Source organism: Bubalus kerabau, chromosome 11, assembly GCF_029407905.1.
Source record: "Bubalus kerabau isolate K-KA32 ecotype Philippines breed swamp buffalo chromosome 11, PCC_UOA_SB_1v2, whole genome shotgun sequence".
In the NCBI taxonomy this organism is placed as follows: domain Eukaryota; kingdom Metazoa; phylum Chordata; class Mammalia; order Artiodactyla; family Bovidae; genus Bubalus; species Bubalus kerabau.
Genome location: NC_073634.1, coordinates 104,438,488 through 104,465,670, shown reverse-complemented (window position 1 = coordinate 104,465,670; position 27,183 = coordinate 104,438,488). Strand labels below are relative to the sequence as shown.

General features: G+C 49.3%; 1 protein-coding gene across 1 annotated transcript; it reads right to left on the bottom strand.

Moving 5' to 3' along the window:
• Positions 1 to 1,182: 1,182 nt before the first annotated feature.
• PRRT1B (proline rich transmembrane protein 1B) lies at positions 1,183 to 27,183 on the bottom strand. Its single transcript, XM_055541455.1, has 4 exons — positions 27,035 to 27,183; positions 3,556 to 4,019; positions 2,736 to 2,879; positions 1,183 to 1,425 (listed from the first exon to the last, which is right to left on the bottom strand). Exons 1-4 carry the CDS (start codon positions 27,147 to 27,149, stop codon positions 1,276 to 1,278), a joined length of 873 nt encoding a protein of 290 aa, XP_055397430.1. The 5' UTR covers positions 27,150 to 27,183; the 3' UTR covers positions 1,183 to 1,275.

The following is a 27,183-nucleotide window of genomic DNA, read 5'->3' as shown; positions in this document are numbered from 1 at the left end:
GCGCCCTTGGCTTGGTCCTGGTTTAACGGTTTTCCCCACATCAAGTTGGTCCAGTCACCAGCTTCAGCGGCACCTGGGAGCAGGAATGAGGACTGCAGGATCTCGGCCCCGCTTACGGAATGAGGATCCGCAGTTTAACAAGGTTCCCAGGTGTTTCCTGTAGGCTTCCAGGCTAGCGGCACACTGGTCTGCATGATTTCTATTTTGATTTTACTTAAAAGAGTTTAGTGACAGGAGTCACTGTGGCCGTCCGGCGTCCATGGACCCCTAAATCCCGTTTCCTCGTCTTTCATGACAATCATGCATTTTAGGGTTTGAGAGCCTTAATCTGGGCCAGCCCCGCGGCCTGGACCATGAGGCCACCTCTCAAGCTCCATGCAGTGTCCTGCCTCTCTTCTGCATCCACATCTCCCGGGCTCCGGAAGCATCCCAAGGATTGAGACGGGATGTGCTCCTGCTTCAGCTCCTGGTCCTGGCGGGTGCCAGGGAGGTGACTAGCACCCAGTGGGCGCTCAGAGAGCCCCCCGGAGCTGTCCACCTTCGTGACTCTGCCGAGGTCCCCTCCTCTTCTCCATGTGGGTGGACGTCCCCGCTCTCCTGTCACCTTTGGCCAGGGAAGACCCGACAGAAATTCCCGCCCTGCTCCAGCCCATGTGCACGAGTCAGACACCACGGCAGCATGGGCAGAGAACAGCATCCCGGAGGGACAGGAGGGGGGAACCCCAAAGCCCCCGAAGGGACCAGGACCAGCAACACCCCCAAAGCAGCCACAAGACGCCCCGCCCGGCGTGTTGCTGTAAGTTCACTGACTGGACACTGTGGCCTGGGCTTTGGGGCGAGGGGTCAGCAGGAGAGAGAGAGGCTGCTTCCCGGGTCGGGCAGGAGCGACCCAGGAGAGGGGAGGCTGCTCTTCTCAGCTCCCACAGGGAGGGCGAGAGCCGGGCAGCTTGGCCCTGGAGGCACGGGCGGCCAGAGGTGGCAACGTCCTTGCCAGTGGCTCTGAGGAGAGGAGGGCGCTGGTCCCTCAGGGTCAGGAGAAGGCCTGGGCATGGGGGCACTGGCCCCTGTCCCCCAGCTGGAGCCACCGGGGCACTGGGGCCCCCTCAGGCCAGGACGCCGAGGCCCAGCCATAGGGGTCCCATGGACTGCAGAGCCCACCGTCTTCCAGCCCCCCACCTGGGTCCCCTCTAGGTGACAGGTGGCCGCTGGCGGGAATTCAAGTCCACAGGAGGAGCCTGGCTGAGGACCCAGAGTCCCCGAGGGAGCCAGCAGCCCTCAAGGCAGGTAGAGCGCGACCACCACGTAGATAACCCAGCTGGTGGACACGAAGACCCCGAAGAGCAGGCTGAAGAGCACCAGCGAGCGGGCCTTGCGAGAGGCCTCCTGAGCCTGGGCCAGGTCCCCCCGGGCCAGGGCTGCGCGGGTCTGCAACGAGACCAGAGGAGCAGTCAGTGGGCCCAGACCCCGTGGTCCCTCCCGGCGACACCCCAGAGCCCACCCGGCCCCAGCGCACAGACTGGACAGCTGACCCTGCGAGGCGGTTGGGGGCTTGTCCAGGCCATGGCTCACGCGGGAGCAGCAGCAATCGAGGCGGTAGTGGCCAGCTCCCAGGCACTGGCCGCAGGCCTGACCCACATCCGCACTCCAGGCTCCATCCCTCACCATCCGCACAACAACCCAGAGTTCAGTATCATTGTTGGCCCCTCTTTGAAGATGAGCAAACAAAGGCTCAGAGAGGTTAAGTGACCCACCCCAGGGCCCCGCAGCTGGTCGCGGAGCCAGAACTGACCAGCAGGCAGCAGCCTCTAGAATCGCACCTCCGAGGGGCCCGGTCCTCACTCAGCCCCCCTGCCCCGGTCCCATCTTGCTTACAACCGGGAAGTCTGACCTCCGGGGGACATCAGGGCTCTTATCAGGTCAGCCTTGAGCAGAAGCCCCAGGGCCTTCCTACTATTAGGACAGCCTCATGTCGAGTCCCCAGGGCCGAGTCAAGGTCAGGAATGGTGGGAAGGGAGGAAGAAGAAAGGGTGTTATCAAGAAGGCAGGTGGGCGGATGGTGGATGGACAGACAGGCGGATGGCTGAGTGGACAGACGGGTTAACAGATGAATGGGGTGGGTGGATGAATAGATGGAGACTAGACAGATGGTGGATGGAAAGGTGGGTAGCGGGTGAACGGAGAGATGGGTAGCTGGGAAGGACAGACAGAGGTGGGTGGGTAGAATAAACGAGCAGATGGACAGATTAAACACAAGCCCCTGCTGCTTCCCTGGTGGCTCCATGGTATAGAATCCGCCTTCCAATGCAGAAGACGTGGGTTCGATCCCGATCTGGGAAGATCCCACATGCCATGGAGCAAGTGGGCCCATGTGCCACACTACTGGCGTGTGCTCTAGAGCCTGGGCACTCCATAACGAGAGGAGCCCCTGCAACAACAAAGACCCACCAGAGCCCAAATTAAATAAAATTATGTTTTAAAAAATCTAAGTTGAAACACAAGCCCCACGGGATGGGCAGTCCCCTGGACCTTAATCATTCACACCCCCAATGTGAACTGTTTCTAGAGCAGATCTTGAGTGGTAAGTGGAAGAGACAGCAGAGGAGGGGGCCAGGACCCCAGAGAACTGGGCACTGATCTCCCAATTCTGCCAGCCTTCTCGGGGGTGGGGGGAACACTGGGGACCTGGGCACAGCAGGCCTAGAGGCTGCACCAGGGTACCCCCCACGCCCTCCTACCTCATGGGAGTAGACAATGGCGATGAGCCCGGTGAGCAGGCAGCAGAAGAGGGTCACCAGCACAGACTCCATCATGTAGTCCTTGGGCAGGGGCCTGTGTTCCGCCGGAGCCGGGGCTGGCACGCCTGCCACGGGGCTGTTGTACTACAGGGGAAGAGGCCACGGCGTGGTAAGAGAGCGGGCCATAGCCTCCAGACACCATGATGAGGACATGGTCAGCGACAGCCATGGACCTGTCACTCCAGCCACCTCCCAGCCTCACCCAGCCAGGCTGCAGGCAGCCTGGGGAGCAAGGCCCCATTCCTGCCCACTAAGCACCCCCACCTGTCACGCAGCCCCCGGAATCCTCCAGGTTCTGCCTCTACAGATTGCTCAGTCCAGGCTGCAGCCACCAGGGTCTCCATGTCCTCCACTGTTCCCAAGGGGGTGGGGAGACCTCAAAGCTCTCCTCCACAGGCAGCCAGGGTTTTTCTAAAAATCTATATCAACTCATCCCCTACCAAAGGCCCTGGGGTCCCTCACAATGGAACCCCCACCTCTTCCTATCTACTCCTCAATAAGTTGGACCAACCACCCTCACTCGCAGGATGCACCAGCCTTGGCCACCCTGCAATGCCTGTGCTGGGCTCTCCTAGCCTCTCCCTGAACATTCCTATTCAACCCGCAGAACCCAGCTCAAATGACCCCCGGCTCCTGCAAGGCCGCCCAGGCTCGCCCACTCCCTAGGCGGAGGAAGCCCCTTTCTGTTGCGCCTCCGGGGCACAGCCATGTGCTCTGTAACGGTGGCTGGGGGAGACGGGGTCCCCACGGGCTGACTCACCACCGGGAAGGTCGCGAAGAGCGGCTGCGCAGTAGGCGCAGGGAAGAGCGGTGCGGGCGGCGGGTACAGGGCCGGGGCGGCCGGCGCAGGCGGGAAGAGCACCGGCGGCGGGAAGGGCGGCGGGTAGAGCAGGTGCGCGGCCTTGGGGTCTGGCGGCGCGTAGGGCGGCGGCTCGCCCACGAAGCCGATGTTGGGGACCCCACCGGCCGCTGCCTTGGGTATCTGCAGGGCCTCGCCCGCGGCCACGGCCTGGGCCTGGGCTGGGGGCGCCGCGGACGCCTCAGCCGGGGGGTCGCCCGGGGGTCCCTCTGGTGCCGTGGCGTCCCCTCCATCCGCGGCGGCCGCTTCCTCGCTGGGCGCTTGGTCCTCCTCCAGGAGCTGCGGGCGGCGCGGGAGCTGCGGGAGCCCGGGGCGCGCAGGGTCCTCAGGGACCACGGGGCCGCCGCCCCCTTTCGCGTCCGCTCCTGGGAAGAAACGGCAGAGGCAGTGAGCCTCCAAAAGGCTGCCGGGCTAGGAGGGAGTCCTCCTCACAGACCCCAGAACACAGCCCCTCCAAGGAGAGAGTCACAGTGACCGTGCCGACCCTGACTGCCCCGAACCCCGCACTCAGGCCTCCCCAACCCTGCACCCTTGAAGCTCTATCCAAAGTGCAACAAGGGGACACGATAACCAGGGCTCAGAAAGGGGACGCGCCTTCCTGGCGGCCACACAGCCAGTACAAATGGCCAGCGGGATGGAAGGCAGGCCGTGCCCCCCTTGATTGCACCTGCAGGGTCGTGGTCCTGCCCCCAGGGCCCTGATGCCCTGGCGGATGGAACCAAGGCAGATGCTTCAGCCCAGGGCAGCCCCCTCATAGGCTGAGACACCGTCCAATGGGAGCTGGTCTGAGAGGATGGGCTGAGCCAATCAGATTCTCCGCTCTGGAGTCACTGGACCTGGCTACCCAAGGACCAGGGAGAGACAGGAGGTCATTAAGGGCCAAGAGCCTACTGAGGCGGAGAAGGAACAGAGACCTGAACGGGGTCGGGGAGGGGAACGGAGCAGCCAAGGAACATTGGGTGGAGAGAAGGCCACCCAGGAGCCCGAAGAGGGGCTTTCAGTTGCCTTCCAGGCCTGGCCCTGACCTCCAGCATCCACTCAATAAACTGCGGGCGCCCCAGCCGGTCCCAACAAGTCCTGAAGGTGCCCCCCTGCACCCCCTGAGAGCGTCCTGACCAGCTGAGCCCCTCCAGGCCTCCGGTCCTGGAGGAACAGGCTGGAAGGGGGCTGGGGCAGGACCCCACCCCCCACCCCCGGTCTGGACCTGGGTGGGCATCCCAGGGTGTGGCTTTGAAGTTCATTTCCTGAGTGTCTTTAGGGGTCATAGAAGGCAGAGAGAAAAAGAAAACAGGCATAACTGCACAGCGCTGCTGAGGGTGGGGGAGCCTTGCTGAAATCCCACTCCCACCCCCAGCCTCGCCCCCATCCCTCCCACTCCCACTGCCCATACAGCAGGTGGGTGAAATCAGAGGTCAGGATTCCCTAGGGGAGGGATCCCAACAGCAGGAGTACTGAGCCCCTGAGAATTCCCACCCACCTCCTCCCAGCGGCCAGGGTCTCACTCACAGCTTCTCCTGAGACCCACACAGGTGCTCGCGCTTCCAGTCCACACGGCCACCCGGGCCGCTCCTCCTGTTTCTCTATCCCCTTCAGGCTGGACTTGGCCATGTGACTTGCTTTGGCCAACGAAACATTAATAAACATCTTGCGAACACCGGCTTTAAAAACCTGCATCTTCCAACATTACCAGGGGCTGGGAGGGATGAGAAGTTCGGGTATCAGTGGGGATAGTTCCATCTGGGAGGATGAACGCCTTCTGGAGGGAGGTGATAATGATGGCTGCCCAATAACGTGAACGCACTAAATGCCCCTGAACTTATAAATGGCTCAGATGGTAAATCTTACACATTTTACCAGTTTTTAAAAGCCTCTCTCTCCTGCTGATCTAAAAATGCTAGACAAAATATAAAAGGAGACCCTGAAGAGTGGACAAAAGTAGGCAGACTATGGAGTGTATTCAAAACACAGAAGTGACTATAAAGGGGGTGAACTGCCTGTTTTCCCCTCTCATTTCCTTCAAAGCTCAAAGCTCCAGCCCCAGAACTACATGACCAGGCAGCTAAAACTCCACGATAAACTCTGTCATTCTGACCAGAGGAACCAGGAGACGGCCCCTGCAGAAGGGAGAGGGTAGGGAAACCCTAGAGAAGTACCTTCAGAGGGGTTCTGAGTCCCCTAGTTCTGTGTGTGAACTGGGGTGACCAATGTATATCAGCTTGCCCAGGACGTCCTGGGCTTTACTCCTGAAAATCTCACATCCAGGAAGTCAGTCATCTTAGAATGGATCCACACCAGTCCTAGACTTACCCTCAAGATGCATGTGTAGGGTACAGACCTAGACCTGCATAAGGAAGACTTTAAAAACTGGACCAGAAAAACAGCCAGAAAACAATGAACAAAATCACAGATTGGTGCATACCTAGCAATTACTTTGCTGCTGCTGCTACTTAAATTTTCCAAAAGACATGGAGTGGCTGAATGGATAAAAAGACAAGATATTCTGTCTATAAGAGACTCACTGCAGATGTTAAGTCTGCAGACCACACACACAGACCAAAAAAGAATAGGAACCTAAAAGCCTGAGGTAGCTATACTTATATAACAAAAAGAGACTATAAAATAAAAACTGTAATAAGAAACAAAAAAGGTATTACAAAATGACAAAGGGCTCAAATCCAACAAGATATGACATCTGTGAATTTATATCACACAACATCAGTTCAGTTCAGTCGCTCAGTCGTGTCCGACTCTTTGCGACCCCATGAATCGCAGCACGTCAGGCCTCCCTGTCCATCACCAACTCCCAAAGTTCACTCAGACTCACGTCTATCGAGTCGGTGATGCCATCCAGCTATCTCATCCTCTGTCGTCCCCTTCTCCTCCTGCCCTCAATCCCTCCCAGCATCAGAGTCTTTTCCAATGAGTCAACTCTTCGCATGAGGTGGCCAAAGTACTGGAGTTTCAGCTTTAGCATCATTCCTTCCAAAGAAATCCCAGGGCTGATCTCCTTCAGAATGGACTGGTTGAATCTCCTTGCAGTCCAAGGACTCTCAAGAGTCTTCTCCAACACCACAGTTCAAAAGCATCAATTCTTCGGCACTCAGCCTTCTTCACAGTCCAACTCTCACATCCATACATGACCACTGGAAAAACCATAGCCTTGACTAGACGGACCTTTGCTGGCAAAGTAATGTCTCTGCTTTTGAATATGCTATCTAGGTTGGTCATAACTTTCCTTCCAAAGAGTAAGTGTCTTTTAATTTCATGGCTGCAGTCACCATCTGCAGATATTTTGGAGCCCAAAAAAATAAAGTCTGACACGTTTCCCCATCTATTTCCCATGAAGTGATGGGACCGGATGCCATGATCTTCATTTTCTGAATGTTGAGCTTCAAGCCAACTTTTTCACTCTCCACTTTCACTTTCATCAAGAGGCTTTTTAGTTCCTCTTCACTTTCTACCATAAGGGTGGTGTCATCTGCATATCTGAGGTTATTGATATTTCTCCGGGCAATCTTGATTCCAGCTTGTGCTTCTTCCAGCCCAGCGTTTCTCATGATGTACTCTGCATAGAAGTTAAATAAGCAGGGTGACAATATACAGCCTTGACGCACTCCCTTTCCTATTTGGAACCAGTCTGTTGTTCCATGTCCAATTTTAACTGTTGCTTTCTGACCTGCATATAGGTTTCTCAAGAGGCAGGTCAGGTGGTCTGGTATTCCCATCTCTTTCAGAATTTTCCACAGTTTATTGTGATCCACACAGTCAAAGGCTTTGGCATAGTCAATAAAGCAGAAATAGGCGTTTTTTTGGAACTCTCTTGCTTTTTCGATGATCCAGTAGATGTTGGCAATTGGATCTCTGGTTCCTCTGCCTTTTCTAAAACCAGCTTGAACATCTGGAAGTTCACGGTTCACGTATTGCTGAAGCCTGGCTTGGAGAATTTTGAGCATTACTTTACTAGCGTGTGAAATGAGTGCAGTTGTGTGGTAGTTTGAGCATTCTTTGGCATTGCCTTTTGTTGGGATTGGAATGAAAACTGACCTTTTCCACTCCTGTGGGCACTGCTGAGTTTTCCAGATTTGCTGGCATATTGAGTGCAGCACTTTCACAGCATCATCTTTCAGGATTTGAAATAGCTCCACTGGAATTCCATCACCTCCACTAGCTTTGTTCATAGTGATGCTTTCTAAGGCCCACTTGACTTCACATTCCAGGATGTCTTGCTCTAGGTCAGTGATCACACCATCGTGATTATCTGGGTCCTGAAGATCTTTTTTGTACAGTTCTCCTGTGTATTCTTGCCACCTCTTCTTAATATTTTCTGCTTCTGTTAGGTCCATACCATTTCTGTCCTTTATCGAGCCCATCTTTGCATGAAATGTTCCCTTGGTATCTCTAATATTCTTGAAGAGATCTCTAGTCTTTCCCATTCTGTTGTTTTCCTCTATTTCTTTGCATTGATCGCTGAAGAAGGCTTTCTTATCTCTCCTTGCTATTCTTTGGAACTCTGCATTCAGATGCTTATATCTTTCCTTTTCTCCTTTGCTTTTCGCTTCTCTTCTTTTCACAGCTATTTGTAAGGCCTCCCCAGACAGCCATTTTGCTTTTTTGCATTTCTTTTCCATGGGGATGGTCTTGATCCCTGTCTTCTGTACAATGTCACGAACCTCATTCCATAGTTCATCAGGCACTCTATCTATCAGATCTAGGCCCTTAAATCTATTTCTCACTTCCACTGTATAATCATAAGGGATTTGATTTAGGTCATACCTGAATGGTCTAGTGGTTTTCCCTACTTTCTTCAATTTAAGTCTGAATTTGGCAATAAGGAGTTCATGGTCTGAGCCACAGTCAGCTCCTGGTCTTGTTTTTGCTGACTGTATAGAGCTTCTCCATCTTTGGCTGCAAAGAATAGAATCAATCTGATTTCAGTGTTGACCATCTGGTGATGTCCATGTATAGAGTCTTCTCTTGTGTTGTTGGAAGAGGGTGTTTGCTATGACCAGTGCGTTCTCTTGGCAAAACTCTATTAGTCTTTGCCCTGCTTCATTCCGTATTCCAAGGCCAAATTTGCCTGTTACTCCAGGTGTTTCTTGACTTCCTACTTTTGCATTCCAGTCCCCTATAATGAAAAGGACTTCTTTTTTGGGTGTTAGTTCTAAAAGGTCTTGTAGGTCTTCATAGAACCGTTCAACTTCAGCTTCTTCAGCGTTACTGGTTGGGGCATAGACTTGGATTACTGTGATATTGAATGGTTTGCCTTGGAAACGAACAGAGATCATTCTGTCGTTTTTTGAGATCTCATCCAAGTACTGCATTTTGGACTCTTGTTGACCATGATGGCTACTCCATTTCTTCTAAGGGATTCCTGCCCTCACTAGTAGACATAATGGCCATCTGAGTTAAATTCACCCATTCCAGTCCATTTTAGTTCACTGATTCCTAGAATGTCAATGTTCACTCTTGCCATCTCCTGTTTGACCACTTCCAATTTGCCTTGAACACAACATAGGAGTGCCTAAGTATAAAAGCAAATAATAACAGACCTAAAGAAAGAAATTGATAGCAATACAATAATAGGGAACCTTGATATCCACCTTACGTCAATGGATAAATCACCCAGATTAAAAAAATATATAAGGAAACAGCAACCTTAAAGGACATGTTAGACCAGATAAACTCAAACACACATATCCAGAATGTATATCCAAATAAACAGAATACATATTCTTATCAAGTGTATATGGAACATCCTTCAGGATAGTTCATAGTAGGCTACAAAGTAAGCCTGTCTAAACTTCAGAAGATTGAAATCCCACCAAGCATCTTTGCCAACAAGAAATCAATTATAGGAAGAAAACTGGAAGATTCACAGAGATGAAACAACATGCTGTTGAGCAACCAATGGGTCAAAGTAGAAATCAAAAATACCTTCAGACAAATGAAAATGGATAGAACAGACCAACACTTGAGCTGCAGCAAAGCTCATAAAAATAAATGCCTATACAACATCAGAAGTCTCATAAATATTCTAAATTTACACCTCAGGGAACTAGAACAATGACGCCCAAAGCTAGAAGTTAGGAAATAACAAAGACCAGAGTAGAAATAGAGACTAAAAAGACAATAGAAAATATTAATAAAACTAAAAGCTGCTTCTTTGAAAAGATAAACAAAATGGACAAATATTTAGCTAGACTAAGGAAAAAAAAGATTCAAATAAAATTAAAAACGAAAGAGGACACATTTACCACCAATACCACAGAAATCCAGTGGTTCCTGCAGACCACGAACAATTACACGCCAACAAATCCGACAACCCAGAGGACAAGCAAATTCCTAGACACACAGCTCAACCCCCTGAATCATAAAGAAAAAAACCTGAACAGACTGCTTACTGAACGAAGGAGAATCAGTAATCAAGACCCTTGCAACAAATAGAACTCTAAGACCAGATGGCTACCAAGCACCCTAAGAATCAATACCAATCCTCAAACTATATGAAAAACTAAGAGAGGAGAAAACACTTCCAAACTCATTTTATGAAGCCAACGTTACCTTGATACCAAAATCAGAAAAGGATGCCACAAGGAAAATACAAACCAGTATCCCTGATAAATACGATGTAAAAATCCTCAACAAGGAAATATTAACAAACAAGATTCAACAGTACATTCTGCCTACTACACCACACCATACCCATAAACCAACACAATACCCCAAATTTAACTCAAAATGGATTAAAGACTTGAATGTAAGACCTGAAACCATAAAATTCCCAAAAGAAAACACAGGCAGTAAGCTTCTTGATATTAGTCTTGACAATGACATTTTTTTTTTTTACATTTGAAGCCAAGTGAGTGAAGTCACTCAGTCATGTCCGACTCTTTGTGACCCCACGGACTATAGCCTACCAGACTCCTCTGTCCATGGGATTTTCCAGGCAAGAATACTGGAGTGGGTTGCCGTTTCCTTCTCCAGGAGACCTTCCTGGCCCAGGGATTGAACCCGGGTCTCCCACATTGTAGGCAGATGCTTTACCATCTGAGCCACCAGGGAAGTCCCCTTGAAGCCAGAAGCAAAGGCAACTAAAGCCAGAACACACAAGCTGGAACAACATCAAACTAACAAGTTTCTGCAGGTCAAGGAAAACCAGCAACAAAATGAACTGGCAACCTGCTGAATAGGAGAAAATATTTGCAAATCATGTGTTTTATATGGGTTGATATCCAAAGTGTATTTATAAAAACACATATAATTCAATAGCAAAAAATAAACCTACAATTAAAAATCGAGCAGAGGATCTGAGCAGACATTTTCCAAAGACATACAGAGGGCCTGAAAGGTACCTTGAAAAGATGCTTGATCAGGGAAATGCAAATCAAACCTCACCCCTGTCAGAATGGCTGTCATCGAAAAGCAGAGAAATAACAAGTGTTGGCGAAGAAGTAGAAAAAAGAAAACCCATGTGCATGCACTATTGGTGGGAGTGTAAATTGGTGTGACCACTAGGGAAAACAGTATAGAGAGTCCTGAAAAAAATTAAAAATAGAACTACTGTAAAAAAAAAAAAAAAAGTTAGTCACGCAGTCATGTCAGACTCTTTGTGACCCCATGGACTGTAGCCCACCGGGCTTCTCTGTCCATGGGATTCTCCAAGCAAGAATACTAGAGTGGGTAGCCTTTCTCTTCTCCAGGGGATCTTCACAACCCAGGGATCAAACCCAGGTCTCCCACACTGCAGGCAGACTCTTTAGCAACTGAGCCACCAAGGAAGCCAAGAACTACTGTATGACTCAGAAATTCCGATCTGGGTCTTTGAAGGAAAAAAAAAAAAAAATCCACTAACTCAAAAAGCTATATGCATTCAACATGTTCATTGCAGCATTATTTTCAGTAGTTAAGACAAGCTAAGTATCCACTGATGGATGAACAGATAAAGAAAATGATGTGTGTGTGTGTATGTGTGTAAATATATTAACAAAAATCTTGCCTTGAAATATGTTATACACACTTACAATATTATTCAGCCACTAAGAAAGAATGAAATCTTACCATGTGCAATAATGTGGATGGACCTTGAAAGTATTATGTCAAGTGAAATAAGTCAGACAGAGAAAGAGAAATAGTGCACGATCTCACTCACATGTGGAATCGGAAAAAAACAAAGCCGAGTTCATGGATACAGAGAACAGATCGGTGGTTGTCTGAAATGGGGATGGGGGTGAGCAAAATCAGCGGAGGGGGTCAAAAGGTATAAATTCAGTTATAAAACAAATAAGTCCTGGAGATGTAGTGTATAGCATGGTGAATCTCTAATAATACTATAAAGGAGAAAGGGAAAGATATACCCAACTGAATGCAGAGTTCCAGAGAACAGCCGGGAGAGATAAGAAAGCCTTCTTAAGTGAACAGTGCAAAGAAATAGAAGAAAACAATAGAATGGGAAAGACTAGAGATCTTTGCAAGGAAATTGGAGATACCAAGGGAACATTTCATACAAAGATTGGCTCAATAAAGGACAGAAATGGCAAGGATCTAACAGAAGCAGAAGAGATAAAGAAGAGGTGGCAAGAATACACAGAAGAACTATACGAAAAACATCTTCATGACCCAGATAACCACCATGGTGTGGCCACTCACCTACAGCCAGACATCCTGGAATGCAAAGTCAAGTGGGCCTTAGAAGCTTTAGTGAGGGTGATGGGATTACAGCTGAGCTATTTCAAATCATAAAAGATGCTGCTGTTGAAGTGCTGCACTCAATATGCCAGCAAATTTGGAACTCAGCAATGGCCACAAGACTGCAAACAGTCAGTTTTCATTCCAACCCCAAAGAAGGGAAATGCCAAAGAATATTCAAAGTACTGCACAATTGAGCTCATTTCACATCTAGCAAGGTAATGCTCAAAATCCTTCAAGCTAGGCTTCAACAGTACGTGAACCGAGAACTTCCAGATGTATAACTGGGATTTAGAAAAGGCAGAGGAACCAGAGATCAAATTGTCAATATCCACTGGATCATAGAGAAAGCAAGCGAATTCCAGAAAAACATCTACTTCTGCTTCATTGACTAGGCTAAAGCCTTTGACTGTGTGGATCATGACAAACTGGGGGAAATTCTGAAAGAGATGGGAATACCAGACCACCTTACCTGCTTCCTGAGAAACCTGTATGCAGGTCAAGAAGCAACAGTTAGAACCAGACATGGAATAATAGACTGGTTCAAAACTGGGAAAGGTGTATCTCAAGGCTATATACTGTCACCCTGCTAATTTAACTTATATATGCAGAGTACATCATGAGAAATGCCAGGCAGGATGAAGCACAAGCTAGAATCAAGATTGCCGGGAGAAATATCAACAACTTCATATATGCAGATGATACCACCCTTATGGCTGAAAGCAAAGAAGAACTAAAGAGCCTCTTAAGGAGGGTGAAAGAAAAGAGTGGAAAAGCTGGCTTAAAACTCAACATTCAAAAAACTAAGATCATGCCATCTGGTCCCGTCAGTTCATGGCAAATAGATGAGGAAAAAATTGAAACAGTGACAGACTTTATTTTCTTGGGCTTCAAAATCATGGTGGACGGTGACTGCAGCCATGAAATTAAAAGACACTCAATCCTTGGAAAAGAAGCTATGACAAACTTAGCGTATTAAAAAGCAGAGATGTTGCTTTGCCCACAAAGGTCTGGATAGTCAAAGCCATGGTTTTTCCAGTAGTCATGTATGAATGTGAGAGCTGGACCATAAAGAAGGCAGAGCACCAAAGAATTGATGCTTTTGAAATATGATGCTGGAGAAGACTTGAGAACCCCTTGGACAGCAAGGAGATCAAACCAGTCAATCCTAAAGGAAATCAACCCTGAATATTCATTGGAAGCACTGATGCTCAAGCCGAAACGCCAATACTTTGGCCACCTGATGCAAAGAGCTGTCTCTTTCATTGGAAAAGACCCTGATGCTCGAAAAGATTGAGGGCAGGAGAAAGGGGCGACAGAGAATGAGACAGTTGAATGGCATCATGGACTCAATGGACCCAAGTTTTAGCAAACTCCAGGAGACAGTGAAGGACAGGGAAGCCTGGGGTACTGCAGTCCATGGGATCAGAGTCAGACATGACTTAGCAACTGAACCAACAACATATTTGAACGTAGCTAGGGGACTGATTCTTAAAAGTTCTCATCACAAGAAAACAATTTTCTTCGTACGGTGATCATTATACACTGTATACAGATATTGAATCATTACATTGTACGCCTGATACTACAGTAATGTAATGCCAATTGCACCTCAAATAAAAAACCCAGAAAACTGGACCAAGATTGGAAATGCTACTTATAGAAGGCACACCAACTAGCGATCTGAAACCACCTAGGTTGATTGCTTCATCAAATAAAATAATTCAAGACTTTCCAGGGAACTATAACAGGACTTAGGATTTGTTGTTGTTCAGTCGCTAAGTCGTGTCTGACTCTTTGCAACCCCATGGACTGCAGCACTCCAGGCTTCCCTGTCCTTCATCATCTCCCAGAGTTTGCTCAAACTCATGTCCACTGAGTCGGTGGCGCCCTCCAACCATCTCATCCTCTGTTGTCAATCTTTCCCAGATTGAAGGGTCTCTTCCAATGAGTTGGCTCTTCCCATCAGGAGACCAAAATATTGGAGCTTCAGCATCAGTTCTTCCAATGAATACTCAGGGTTGATTTCCTTTAGGACTGAGAATTTATACAACATAATATATGCAGCGTGCAGGACCCAATCCAAAAATCATTCGCCATACCAAGAATGAGGCAAATGTGGCCAGTCCTCAAGGGAAAAGAGAATCAACATATGTCTACCCGAGGTGTTGGAGTTATCAGAAAAGGCAACTGTTATAACAAACTCCATGAGCAAAGATAAACAGACTTGAAAAACATTCTCAATAAAGAATTAGAATGTTTGACATGGATTTAAAAAAAGAAACAAGAAATTTTCAACACATAATATCTGAATTTTTTTTAATTCACTGATGTCAATATTAAAATGGAGGTGACAGGGAAAAAAATAGTGAGTTTGAAGAAGCACCAATCCTACAGACAGAGATTAAGGAAAAAAAGAATAGAGCTTCAGGGGCCTATGGTAACAGGAAAAGGTCTTAACTCCATGTCAAGTCCCAGGACAGATTTTGGGGAAAATACATTTGCAGTAATAACAGCTAACTACACATGTGGTAAAAGACAAATTCATAAAACTCTAAATATCCACAACAGGTACTCTGCGGGAGAAAGCCCCCTAGACACAGCATCATCGAACTTCTCGGGGACCTCCCTGGCGGTCCAGCGGTGGGACTCTGAGCTTCCATTACAGGCACTGCGGGTCTGACCCCTGGTCAGGGAACTAAAGATCCCCGCATGCCACACAGCGCAGCCAAAACACCACCACCAAACTCTCAAAACCAAAAGATTTAACATCAAAGCCTTGAAAACTGGCGGCGAAAAATGACCCATTATATATATACACACACATACACACACAGGGGAACAGCAATTTGAATTCCATAGACAGTCAAGAGACAGCTGAGGATCAGCATCTTAAACAGCTGATGGAGAAAACCTTCAACTCAGAAATCAACATCTAAAGGAAAAGTCCTTCAGGATGGAGGCACATGTGCCTCTTCTATTGCTGTACACAAATTATCGTAAACGCAGGGGCATACAACGCCCATCCACCTCACAGCTGTGAAAATGACTACATTTGTAAGAAGCAAAAGCCCAGAGGCGAGGATGTAGAGAAATTGGAACCCTTGTGCACGGTTAGTGGGAAGGTAAAATGGTGCAGACACTGTGGAAAACAAGCCAATTCCTCAAAAAAGTACACATTTCCAAAGAATTCCCTGGTGGTCCAGTTGTTGGGACTTGGCACTTTTCACTGCTGTGACCCTGGTCCAATCCCTGGTTGGGAAACTAAGATCCCACAACCCATGCAATGCAACCAAAAAGAAAATAAGTAATTTCCACAGGAGCCAATAATTCCACTTCTGGGGACACATCCAGAAGAACTGAGAGCAGGGGAGAGATGCTTATGCACCCACGTTCACAGCAGCGCCGGTCACGAGACTGAAAGGCGGAGCCCAAGGGTCTACCGACCGATGAATGGGCAAAGTGGGGCTTACCCCCACAACTGCGTATCACTCGGCCTTTAAAAGGAAGGAAATTCTGACAACACAGAAGAGACTTAAAGACATTATTCTAAGTACAATAAGCCAGTCACAAAAAGACTCCACTGTCTGAGGTCCTTCAGTTTGGTTCAGTCGCTCAGTTGTGTCCGACTCTTCGCGACTTCATGAATCGCAGCACACCAGGCCTCCCTGTCCATCACCAACTCCTGGAGTTCACCCAAACTCATGTCCATCGAGTCAGTGATGCCATCCAGCCATCTCATCCTCTGTCGTCCCCTTCTCCTCCTGCCCCCAATCCCTCCCAGCATCCGAGTCTTTTCCAATGAGTCAACTCTTCGCATGAGGTGGCCAAAGTACTGAAGTTTCAGCTTTAGCATCATTCCTTCCAAAGAACACCCAGGACTGATCTCCTTCAGAATGGACTGATTGGATCTCCTTGCAGTCCAAGGGACTCTCAAGAGTCTTCATCAACACCACAGTTCAAAAGCATCAATTCTTTGGCGCTCAGCTTTCTTCACAGTCCAACTCTCACATCCATACATGACCACAGGAAAAACCATAGCCTTGACTAGATGGACCTTTGTTGGCAAAGTAATGTCTCTGCTTTTGAATATGCTATCTAGGTTGGTCATAACTTTCCTTCCAAGGAGTAAGCGTCTTTTAATTTCATGGCTGCAGTCACCATCTGCAGTGATTTTGGAGCCCAGAAAAATAAAGTCTGACACTGTTTCCACTGTTTCCCCATCTATTTCCCATGAAGTGATGGGACCAGATGCCATGATCTTCGTTTTCTGACCAGACTCAGAAAGGGGGATGGTGGTTACCAGGAACCGGGGATGAGGGGTGAGGAGGAGAGTTGTTATTTATTGGGGACAGAGTTTCAGTTTGGAAAGATGAAAGAAAATACAGGGGTGGACGGTGGTGATGGTTACACGACAATGCAAATGCGTTTAGTGCCACGAACTGTACACTGAAAAATTGTTAAGATGGTACATTTTATGATATGTGCGTTTTACAGCTTTTTTAAATGGGGAAAGACTACCAAACACTCATGTCCTGGCTCATAGTTCCGTAGGTCAGAAGAGCCAGCTGACTCAACTCAGGGTCTTCATCCAGGTGTAAAGTGGAATGGGCCTCAAAGGAAGAATCTACCTCCAAGTTCATTCGGGTTGTTGGCAAATTCTAGCTCCGTGGCTCTGAGGCTCTGTTCCTGCAGGCTGCTCACCACCCTTCCCAGATGACCATCTCGATCTTTAAAGCCAGGAATGCACATCAGATCCTTCTCATGCTTCAAAACTCCCTGTCTTCCCTTCTGCTACTGGGTAGAGAGAGATCTCTGCATTTAAAGGACTCATTTGACTGGGTCAGACCCATCCAGAAAAATCTGTACTTTAAGATCAACTGACTTGGGACTTGAATTCTGTCTGCAAAAATCCCTTCACAGCAGCACCTGTACTGGTGTTTGGCAGAATAGCTAGGGAAGGGAAACGCAGGCACCATCTTTAGAGTTCTGCCTACGCAAGTAAGGCATTCTCAGATGGAAGAAAACTCAGGATTCCTTACCAGAGCCTTTCCGTAAGAGAGGTTAAAAAAAGTTCTTTGGGTTGAAAAGAAATAATACCAGAGGTGAACTTGGAACTTGAGAAATAAAGGAAGAACTATAGACGTATAATAATTGGGGTGAATATAAAAGATAATTTTTTCCTCTTAAATCCTCTAATGTATGACTGTTGAAAGCCAAAATTATAACATATTATGATGAGTTTGCAACGTGTACACGTGAAAACTATAACACTTATTAAAGTTATAAAAGCTTAACGATGGGGATGAAGGTAAAGAGATCTATAAATTTACAAGATTCTACACCTTACTGAAAGTGATACAATACTAATTCTAAGGAGACTGTGAGAAGTTGGGTATGTATTTTAATCCTTAGACCTGAGACAGGCCTGGAACCTGGGACCCTTTGCTTCAATGCTTGCACCTGGACACACCTCTCCTCCAACCACAAAATACAGAGAGTCCATATGGGACTAAAAATAACAGCATGCATGTGCAGTTAGGGCAAATTCTGGACAAAAAGATACAAAGAGATTAAAAACAAACAACCCAACTGCCAGTTTCGAAGAGCCTGGGGAGCAGGGTTGGGAGCAGATGCATGGTTCTGTGCATGCCGTCTGCACACACAACCACCCAAGAAGTGGGCAAGCCACGTAAGCCATCCCTCCAGCCAGACCCTGGACACCCCTACCCTCACCCCATATAAGGAAGCAGCTTGGTCCACCTCTTCAGCAAGTGAGGAAGCAAGGGAACCTGTTACTCGCTCTCACTCCCCCAGCCCCGCCGCAGGGCCCTCAATAAAGCCTTGCCTGAATTTTGTGTCTGACCTCTGATCAACTTCACTGATGAAGGAGGCCGAGAACCCTGGTTGGAGCAGCACAACCACTAAAAAGATAACCGGAAACTATGCAGCAAAACACCAAGAGATAAATTACAGTGGAATACTAGAAAAATATTCAAATTAATACCCACAAAGCTGGGAAGCGGGCACAGCACAGGAGTGAAGGGGGTAGAAACCAGAGGAACAAAGTAGAGGCCACAAAGTGGAAACAATAAAAGTAGCTTAAATATCGTATCAATGGGCTCCCCTGCTGGCTCAGGAGGGGAAGCCTCCACCTGCAATGCAGGAGACCTGAGTTTGATCCCTGGGTCAGGAAGATCCCCTGGAGAAGGGCATGGCAACCCACTCCAGTATTTTGGCCTGGAGAATTCCACGGACAGAGGAGCCTGGGGGGCTACAGTCCACGGGGTCTCAAAGAGTTGGGCACAACTGAGCAACTAACACACATCATATCAATAATTTAAAAACATATCAATGATTACAATAAATGCTGATCTCAACTTTCCAATTAAAAATCGGAGATTGACATAACAAATAAAAACCAAGACCTACAAAGCAAATGACAAGAGACAACACTTAAAATACTCAGAAGTGATAAATGGGTAGGAAACGATAGGCCACACAAACTCAGCAAAAAAGGCTGGAATGGGCTCTTTTGATCACATTAAACAGACTAAGACCACCACCAGGTAGCTCTCTGGTGGTCCCATGGTTAGGACTCGGTGTTTTCACTGCCATGCGCCTGGGTTCAATCCCTGGTTAAATCTCACAAGCTGCAAGGTGTGGCCAAAACAAACAAAAAACATATTACCAGCAATAAAGAGAAACACTAATAATAAAAAGAATAATTTACCAGGAGGACGTTAACAATTATAAATACACATGTACCTAATAGCAGAGCTTCAATTTACACGAAACAGAAGTTGGAAGAGTTAGAGAGAAACGTGCAAGATGTACAGTTACAGAAGATGTTAATACCTGCATCCATCAGTTGACAGAACCAGACAAACCATCAGTAAGCACATGGACAATCTGAACAATACTATGAAGCATCTTGATCCAGCAGATGTTTATAGAATACTGTACCCAGCAACTGCAAATACCATTCTTCTCGAGAACACAACGTATATTTACCAAGACAGACCAGACATACAGACAGACATACTGGGCCATAAAGCAAATCAACGTTAAAGGAACTGAAATCATCCCAACTGCATCCCAACTGACCACAGGAGAATTAGAAACGAATACTAATGATGTATCTAGGAAAACATCAACTATCTGAAAATTAAATAATACACCTTAAAGAATTCACGGACCAAAAATAAAGTCACGAGGTAAACGGAAAAGTGATTCTGAACTGGGCGACCATGAAGAAAGAACCCATCAAGGTGTGAGCTGTAGAGATGTCCCTGGGGGGTCCGATGGTTAAGAATCTGCCCTGCAACGCGGGGGATACAGATTCCATCCCTGGTGGGGGAACTAAGATCCCACGAGCCACGGAGCAACGAAGCCCACGCACGACAGCTAGAAAGTCTGGGTGCCACAGCGCAAGATCCCGCAGGCCCCAACCAAGACCACACGCAGCCAAATAAATATTTTTTTTAAAGACATTACTAAGAACTCCAATACTTTGGCCACCTGATGCGAAGAGCTGACTCATTTGAAAAGACCCTGATGGTGGGAAAGATTGAAGGCGGGAGGAGAAGGGGACGACAGAGGATGAGATGGTTGGATGGCATTACCGATTCAATGGACATGAGTTTGAACAAACTCTGGGAGCTGGTGATGGACAGGGATGCCTGGCATGCTGCAGTCCATGGGGTCACAAAGAGTCGGACACGACTGAGCGACTGAACTGAAGAATTACAAAGGCAAGTCATTGAGTGGAAGAAAATTTATCACATCTATCAGACAAAGGGTTCTATCAACACTGTATAAAGAACTCAAACTCAATAATAAGGCAAATATCCCGATAAGAAAGTGGACAAAATACTTGCAAACACTTCCAAGCAGACATTCAAATGCCCAATAAGCATGTAAAAGATGCTCCATGTCCTTACTTATCAGAAATGCCATCAAAATTAGAAACGCCAGCTTTCCCTGGTGGCTCACGGGTTAAGAATGCAGGAGACAAAGGTTCAATCCCTGATCTGGGAAGATCCCAAATGCCATGGAGCAACTAAGCTACAACTATTGAGTCTGTGCTTCAGAGCCTGGGAGCTGCAACTGCTGAGCCCACGAGCCACAAATACTGAAGTCCGAGCACCCTGGAGCCTGTGCTCTGCGACGAGAAGCCACCACAATGAGAAGCCTGCACGCCATGACTAGAGAGCAGCCTCCGCGCGTCGCAACTAGAGAAAGCCCCCGCAGCAATGAAGACCCAGCACAGCCAAATAAGTAAAATTATTTTAAAAATTAGAAATGCCAATTAAAGCCACGAGCTATCACCACCCATTAGGATAGCTAAAATTAAAAAAACAGAACCAACCAACTTGACCTTAGCAAGCTGTAGCAAATATGTAGAGCAATGGAAACTTTCAAACACTGCAAATAGGAAAATAAAACAGTAACAACCAGTTTGGGAAATAGTTTGACAATTTCTTAAAAAGTTGAACTTACATACGCCATCAAGATTCAGCTATTCCACTCCTAGGCATTTACTGGAGAAATATAAACAACACATGACCACACAAATGCTTACAGAAAACTCTGTTTGCAATAGACCCAAACTGGAAACAACCAAGAGCCCACAACCAATTAATGGATAAAGCAATTGTGCCATGTCCATACGCTGGACTACACCTGCAGGAGGCACCCTCTAGGAGCACTGACCCCAAACACATAATTCTCTCCCCTTGAGTGTCCACCACACTGAGTGACTTAAAATACACACACACACACACACACACACACACCCCGATGTATTTATCTGCTGCACTGGGTCACAGTCGCCTCGTGCGAGCTCTTCTGTTGGGGCTCACAGCTCTGCGGTGCGCTGGCTCCAGAGCATGAAGGCTTGGGAGTCGCGTGTGAGAGCTTAGTTTCCCCACCAGGGATCGAACCCGTGTCTCCCACATTGCAAGGCAGACTCTTCACCACTGGACCATCACGGAAGTTCCCGAATGCATGCTCAGTCCCTTCGGTCGTGTCCGACTCTTTGCGACCCCATGGACTGTAGCCCACCAGGCTCCTCTGTCCATGGGGATTCTCCAGGCAAGAATCCTGGAGTGGGTTGCCATTTCCTTCTCCAAGGGCTCTTCCTGACCCAGGGATCGAACCCACCCTCTCTTCCGTCTCCTGCAGGGGCAGGTGGGTTCTTTACCACTAGCGCCACCTGGGAAGCCCCCGCATGACTTCCAGTGAAGAGACTAAGGCAGCAGGTGTGCGGCTGCTTCTGAGATTAGGTTTTAAAAAGCTCCTGCCTTCTTCTCAGTTGCCGTGTGTCTCTGGTGACTCCAGAAGGAAATGAGCCGTGATAGGAGAGGCCCACGTGACATGGCAGGATGCTGAGGCCCTCGTCCAACAGCCAACCACCCATGAGGCACCAAAATTTGAGGACAACCAGGTCAGTGAGTTTGCAGGCAGTGCTTCAGCCTCTGCTGAGTCTTGGGGTTACTGTATCCTAGCTGATGACTTGACTACAACCTCAGGAGACACTCAAGACACAGGCACCCCACCCAGCCACCCCAGACTGCACGGTAATAAATATGGGTTCTTTAAAATGTGGCTTCTTTAAGTGCTGGGCACTTCCCTGGTGGCACAGTGGATAGGAATCCACCTGCCAATGCAGAGGACACAGGTTCAATCCCTTGTCTGGGAAGATGCCACGTGCCGCCCGTGCACCAAAACTACTGAGCCGGCCTGTGCTCTAGAGCCCGGGAGCCACCACTCCTGAAGCCCACACACCCTAGAGCCGCTGCTCGGCAACGGAAGGCGCTGCAATGAGAAGCCTGTCCACCGCAGTGAAGAGCAGCCCTTGCTCTCTGCAACTAGGGAAAAGCCCTCCTGCAAGATGATCCCATGAAGCCAAAAAATAAACAAACACAAAATAAAATTATATTAAAAAAAAAAAAACACCTAAGTGTTGAGAGTACAGATCTTCCTCGACTCACAATGGGGTTTGTACCCTGATAAACCCATCAAAAGTTGAAAATATTGTTAAGTCAAAAATGCATTTAGGGAAATTCCCCGGTGGTCCAGTGATTCGGATTCTGCACTTTCACTCCCAAGGACATGGGTTCTATCCCTGGTTGAGGAACTAAGATCCCACGAGCCATGCAGTTGGGGAAAAAAAATGTATCTAATACACTGACCTCCAGAACATCATAGTCTTAGACCAGCCTGCTTTAAATCTGCTCAGAACACTTACAACAGCCAACAGTCGGGCAAAACTGTCCAACACAAAGCCTACTTGACAATCAAGCGCGTGAGTATCTCCTGTCACTGAACACTGGAATGAAAGTGAAAAATAGAATGGCTGAGTGGGTACAGAATGGCTACAATGTACCTTTGTGGTTCAGTGGGTGACGGGGCGCCACGGCCCTGCCACCCCCAGCGTTGTGACAGAAGCAGACTGCAGGCTGCCAGGGCGGCGGCGACCGGAACTCAAAAAGCAAAGTCCGGTTTCTACCAAATGCATGTCACCTTCACACAACTGTCAAGTTGGAAACCAGACCACTGAACCATCTGTAATTTGTAGTTGGGGACCACCTGTAATTTGTTTAACAGTTACAACTCCTCAGCAGTAAAAAGGAATGAACTCTGTATATGCACAGAAGCCCACATGGATGGATCGCTAAATCATTAAGCCACGGACAGGCAGCCAATTGAAGAGTGTCCAGGCTATATGATTCCATGTATATAAAATCCTAGAATAATGTACCATTGAGATGGACAGAAAGCCACCCATAGCCGCAGGAAGGGATTACCAGGGGCACAAGGAAACTTTTGGGGGTAAAGACTGTTATTTTGGGACTTATGGTCTAGTGGTTAAGACTCTGAACTCCCAATGCAGAGTGTGCAGGTTCGATCCCTGGTCAGGGAACTAGACCCCACATGCCACAGTGAAGACCTGGTACAGTTAAATAAATATTAAAAAAAAAAAAAAGATTGTTATTTTGATGTACTGATTGCTGAAGAGAGATGCACAATATGTCAAAACTGATCAAAACGCAGATTTTAAATAGAGGCAGCTTGGTATACTTCAATTATACCCCAAATAAAGTGATGACATTCTTTAAAGAAAAAGACATGCTTTTGAACACTTGCACACTGGGGCTTGCTCTCTCTCACCCCTGGGAATCCTTCTGCCACCCACTGGACCGGCCTCAAGGAGGAGAATGGGGGCACCCACAGGCAATGTCTTGCCAGTCCCCAGACCACTCAGCCCCAGGGAGTCGGCCCCACGCTGCAGACCCACACGATCCTGACAACACATGCCTGCTGTATTAGACCACTAAGTTCTGAGCTGGTTTGTTCCGCAACAAAAGCCAACTGATCACTGATACAGAAGGTTTCCTCTGGGAGCAGGAAGGACTGGGATGGGGGCAGTAGAGTGGGGAGCAGGCAGAGGCTGAATAAAGGGAGAGGCCGCAGTGGCCGGGCCAGAAGGGAGGCAGAGCGCCAGATGGATACAGACAAGCGGGGGGACTGGTGGGTGCAGTGGGGTGCACCCAGCCCAACCCCATCCGGAGGGGAGGAGGGGAAATGAGCTGGCAAGAGCGGCAGGGTGAATCACGCACGCCTCTTTTCCCTCCTCCCTCAGTGCCCGGGGCAGAGCTGGACTGGTGGATATGGGATGAGGGTCTTTTTTTTCCCCCCTAGCGGTGCCACTCAACTTACAGGATCTCAGTTCCCCGGCCAGGGATTGAACCCAGGCCCCAGCCATGAAAATGCTGAGTCCTAACCACTGGACCGCCAGGGAGGTCCCTGGGATGAGGGTCTGGGTCACAACCAGGAGCTCGGGCTCAGCAGCCAGACTGCCTGGGCTGCTTCCCCACCCAGCACCTCCTCGGTTTCCTCATCCTTAAAATGGGGACACCACCACCTCTCGGGGTCATCGTGGGAATGAGATGAGTGTGTGGCTGTACAGTGCTTGGACCCTCAGCTAAGACGGGGTCCGTGATCTGAGGTTAGGAAGTGGCTGGAAGAAACTGGAAGGGTGTTCTGGCCAGTCTGAGGAATCTGCAAGAGGCAGGGGAAATGAAAACCATTGAGAAATGAGGTCACACAACATCAGCAAGACCTGTGACTTCTAAGCTTGACCCAGAGAGCTGGGCTCTTCCAGAAGGATCTGAGGGTGCGGGGCGGGGGGGCGCTTCAGGGTTGTTGATCTGTTGGAGGGCTGGGCTAGCCTAAATATTCCTGGGGGAGGCACCAGGGCAGCTCTCAACCTCACCCACCCAGCCACCCAGGGCTGCAGGTTTTAAATAATCAAGGCAACAACAACAAAAGGGCCACTGTGGGGCAGATGAGTTAGGAAGCTCTCAGCCAAAATCCACCTCCCCTGGTACACAAAGCCCCCAGATCACCCTCTGAATACGCAACCAGGTGGAGGCACCCAGCCAGCCAGACATTCAGTCCCACACATTGTCATTGGGCAACTCCAGTGGACTAGTGTTCTAGCCTCAGAAATACAATTCGGGATGGATGGAGAGATGATCACACTCAGTGGGTAAGTCAGACAGAGACGAATATCATATATCAGTTACATGTGGAATCTAAGAAATGATACAAATGGACTTATTTACAAAAACAGACAACAAACAAATGGACTCACAGACGTAGAAAACAAACTTATGGTTACCAAAGAGGAATTGGGGGGGAGGGATAAATTAGGAGTTTGGGATTAACATATGAACTCCTAATATATAAAACAGATAAACAACAAGGACCTATAGCACAGGGAACTAGAGTCAGTATTTTGTAATAAACTGTAATGGAAACAAATCTGAAAAAGAGCGGATATATACCTGAATCACACCGAAACTAACACAACACGGGAAATCGACCATATTTCAGAAAAAATACAATTCTGTACCACAAATCCTACCAAAATACCATCATTTCAGCAAGGTTAGGTGCCTGTACGGCTGCTAAGTGGATGAAGCTTTGCCACGAAGATGTTCAAGTGAGCAGCTACTGTTTTGAAGCATTTATCAGGTGCCAGGCCCTGAGAATAATTATGTCTGCAATGACCCTGAGCCAGGGTGATCCAGCGGTTAAGAATCTGCCTTGCAATGCAGGGCTTGTGCATTCAATCCCTGGTCAGGGAACTAGATCCCGCATGCCACCTCGGGGCAACTAACTGAGCCTGCCACCAGAGCTAGAGAGAGCTGGCACCCCACAACTAGAAAGGCGTAGCACCCCCTCCTCCCCCAGCCACAATGAGAGCTCCCAGGCACCTGCAAGGAAAAGCCCCAGCAGGAGGAAGACCCAGCGCAGCCAAAAAAATTATTTTAAAGTTGAGTGTCTCAGTTGTCTTAAAAAAAAAAAAACAGAGCCAGCTTTGTCATCTGTGCGAATTTGAGAGATTTAAACTCCCCATCCTCCCTTCTCTCACGTGTAAATGGGGACAAGAAAAGGATCCTTTAAAGATAACACTAGTGGACACATGGCCAGGCTCTGCTTTGAGAGCCTCCTACAGGAGTGTCCCAGGGGAGCCCCAGGTGGGCCTTATTCGCTGAGGTTCACAGCTGTAACCTGAACCTCCCCACCCTCCCCCCAGTTCGGGCACCGAGCGCCCCGCGGAGACGCCAGCCCCTGCCCCAGTTATCATAACAAAAACCGCAGCTGTCCCGGGCGGCCTGGACAAATACCTGGCCCGATGGCGCGGAGATAGGGCCGCAGAGTAAATACATTTGCTGGCCGGGCTGCCGCGCCGCGGCCTCGGGTTCTCGAGTTCTTGACACCTGAGCCTCGCCGGGACATTCCAGCCAGAAAAGGGGGGCCGGGAGCCGGGTGGGAGGTGCTCGAGGGTGGGGAAGAGGGGGCGCTTCCTGGAGGTCTGGGGCGGCGGAGGCAGATAAAGCCAGGCGGGGCCCGGTCCCTCTTGGCAACAGCAACCCCCTGGGAGCCCCTTGCAGAAGAGACCTAGGGGCGCCCCCGCCCCAGGTTGGTGGTGGAGGCGGGGGTTGTTAGGCAGACCGCACCGTCCGCGGCTCCGTCCCCCCGCCGTCACCAGCAGCCCCTGGCCCGCCCGAGGTTAGGGCCGGGGCCAGGGAATTCTCGGATCAGCGCGCCCCGCCCCCAGTGCTGGCTGCCCCGCGGACGCCAAAGTTGCGGGGCCTTCCCGCTCCCCCTACCCAGTCCGTCCATCTCTGTATCTCGCGCCCCCGTCCCACTTCCCTCGGTCCCTGTTTCAGTCTGCAGGGGCTCTCCCCATCTCTCCCCGTCTCTGCCCCCCAACCCCGCCAGGGTCGCCCCTCCCCCGCTCCAAGGACTTCAGCCTGACCAGAGGGGCGAAGAAAGTTACTAGAGGAAGTACCGGGCGTGGGGTGCGGGGGACACGGCCCCCCCCCGATCGCCACTGCAGGGGCACCTGCTGCCCGCCCGGGGGCCGAGCTGAGGGTTGCCCGCCGCCAGCTCTCCCGCAGGGGCGCCTGTCCTGCAGAGAGGGGCACAGCCAAAGTCCCCGAAACTTGCCGCTGGCAGCCGCCGGTTCCCCCAGTCCCGGGCAGCAGGGAGAGGCGTCCAGGGCAGGGCCAGGTTGGGACCCCGCGGAGCCAGCCTCGGGGCCCGGGGTGGGGGTCGCCCACGCCTTTCCCGGGAGCCGGGCTGGGGTGGGGGCGCGCACCGGGCCCACGGCCCTTACCTGCGTCCATGGTGCGACCAGCCAGGCTGCACGCCTCCCGCCGCCGTCGGGCCCGGCTCCCGCTCTCGCGGACAGCTCGGGTTTCCTGGTGCGCGCTGCGCGGCCGGTTAATCATTGACCGCAGGACTGCTCGCGGCTGGGTCAACAGG

Excerpts from the sequence above, each read along its gene's own strand:
- PRRT1B (XM_055541455.1), bottom strand. The coding sequence starts at position 27,149 with ATGATTAACCGGCCGCGCAGCGCGCACCAGGAAACCCGAGCTGTCCGC. Across the intron at positions 4,020-27,034 it reads TGGTCGCACCATGGACGCAG|GAGCGGACGCGAAAGGGGGC; the intron begins GTAAGGGCCGTG and ends GTTTCTTCCCAG. Across the intron at positions 2,880-3,555 it reads TCTTCGCGACCTTCCCGGTG|TACAACAGCCCCGTGGCAGG; the intron begins GTGAGTCAGCCC and ends CTTCCCCTGTAG.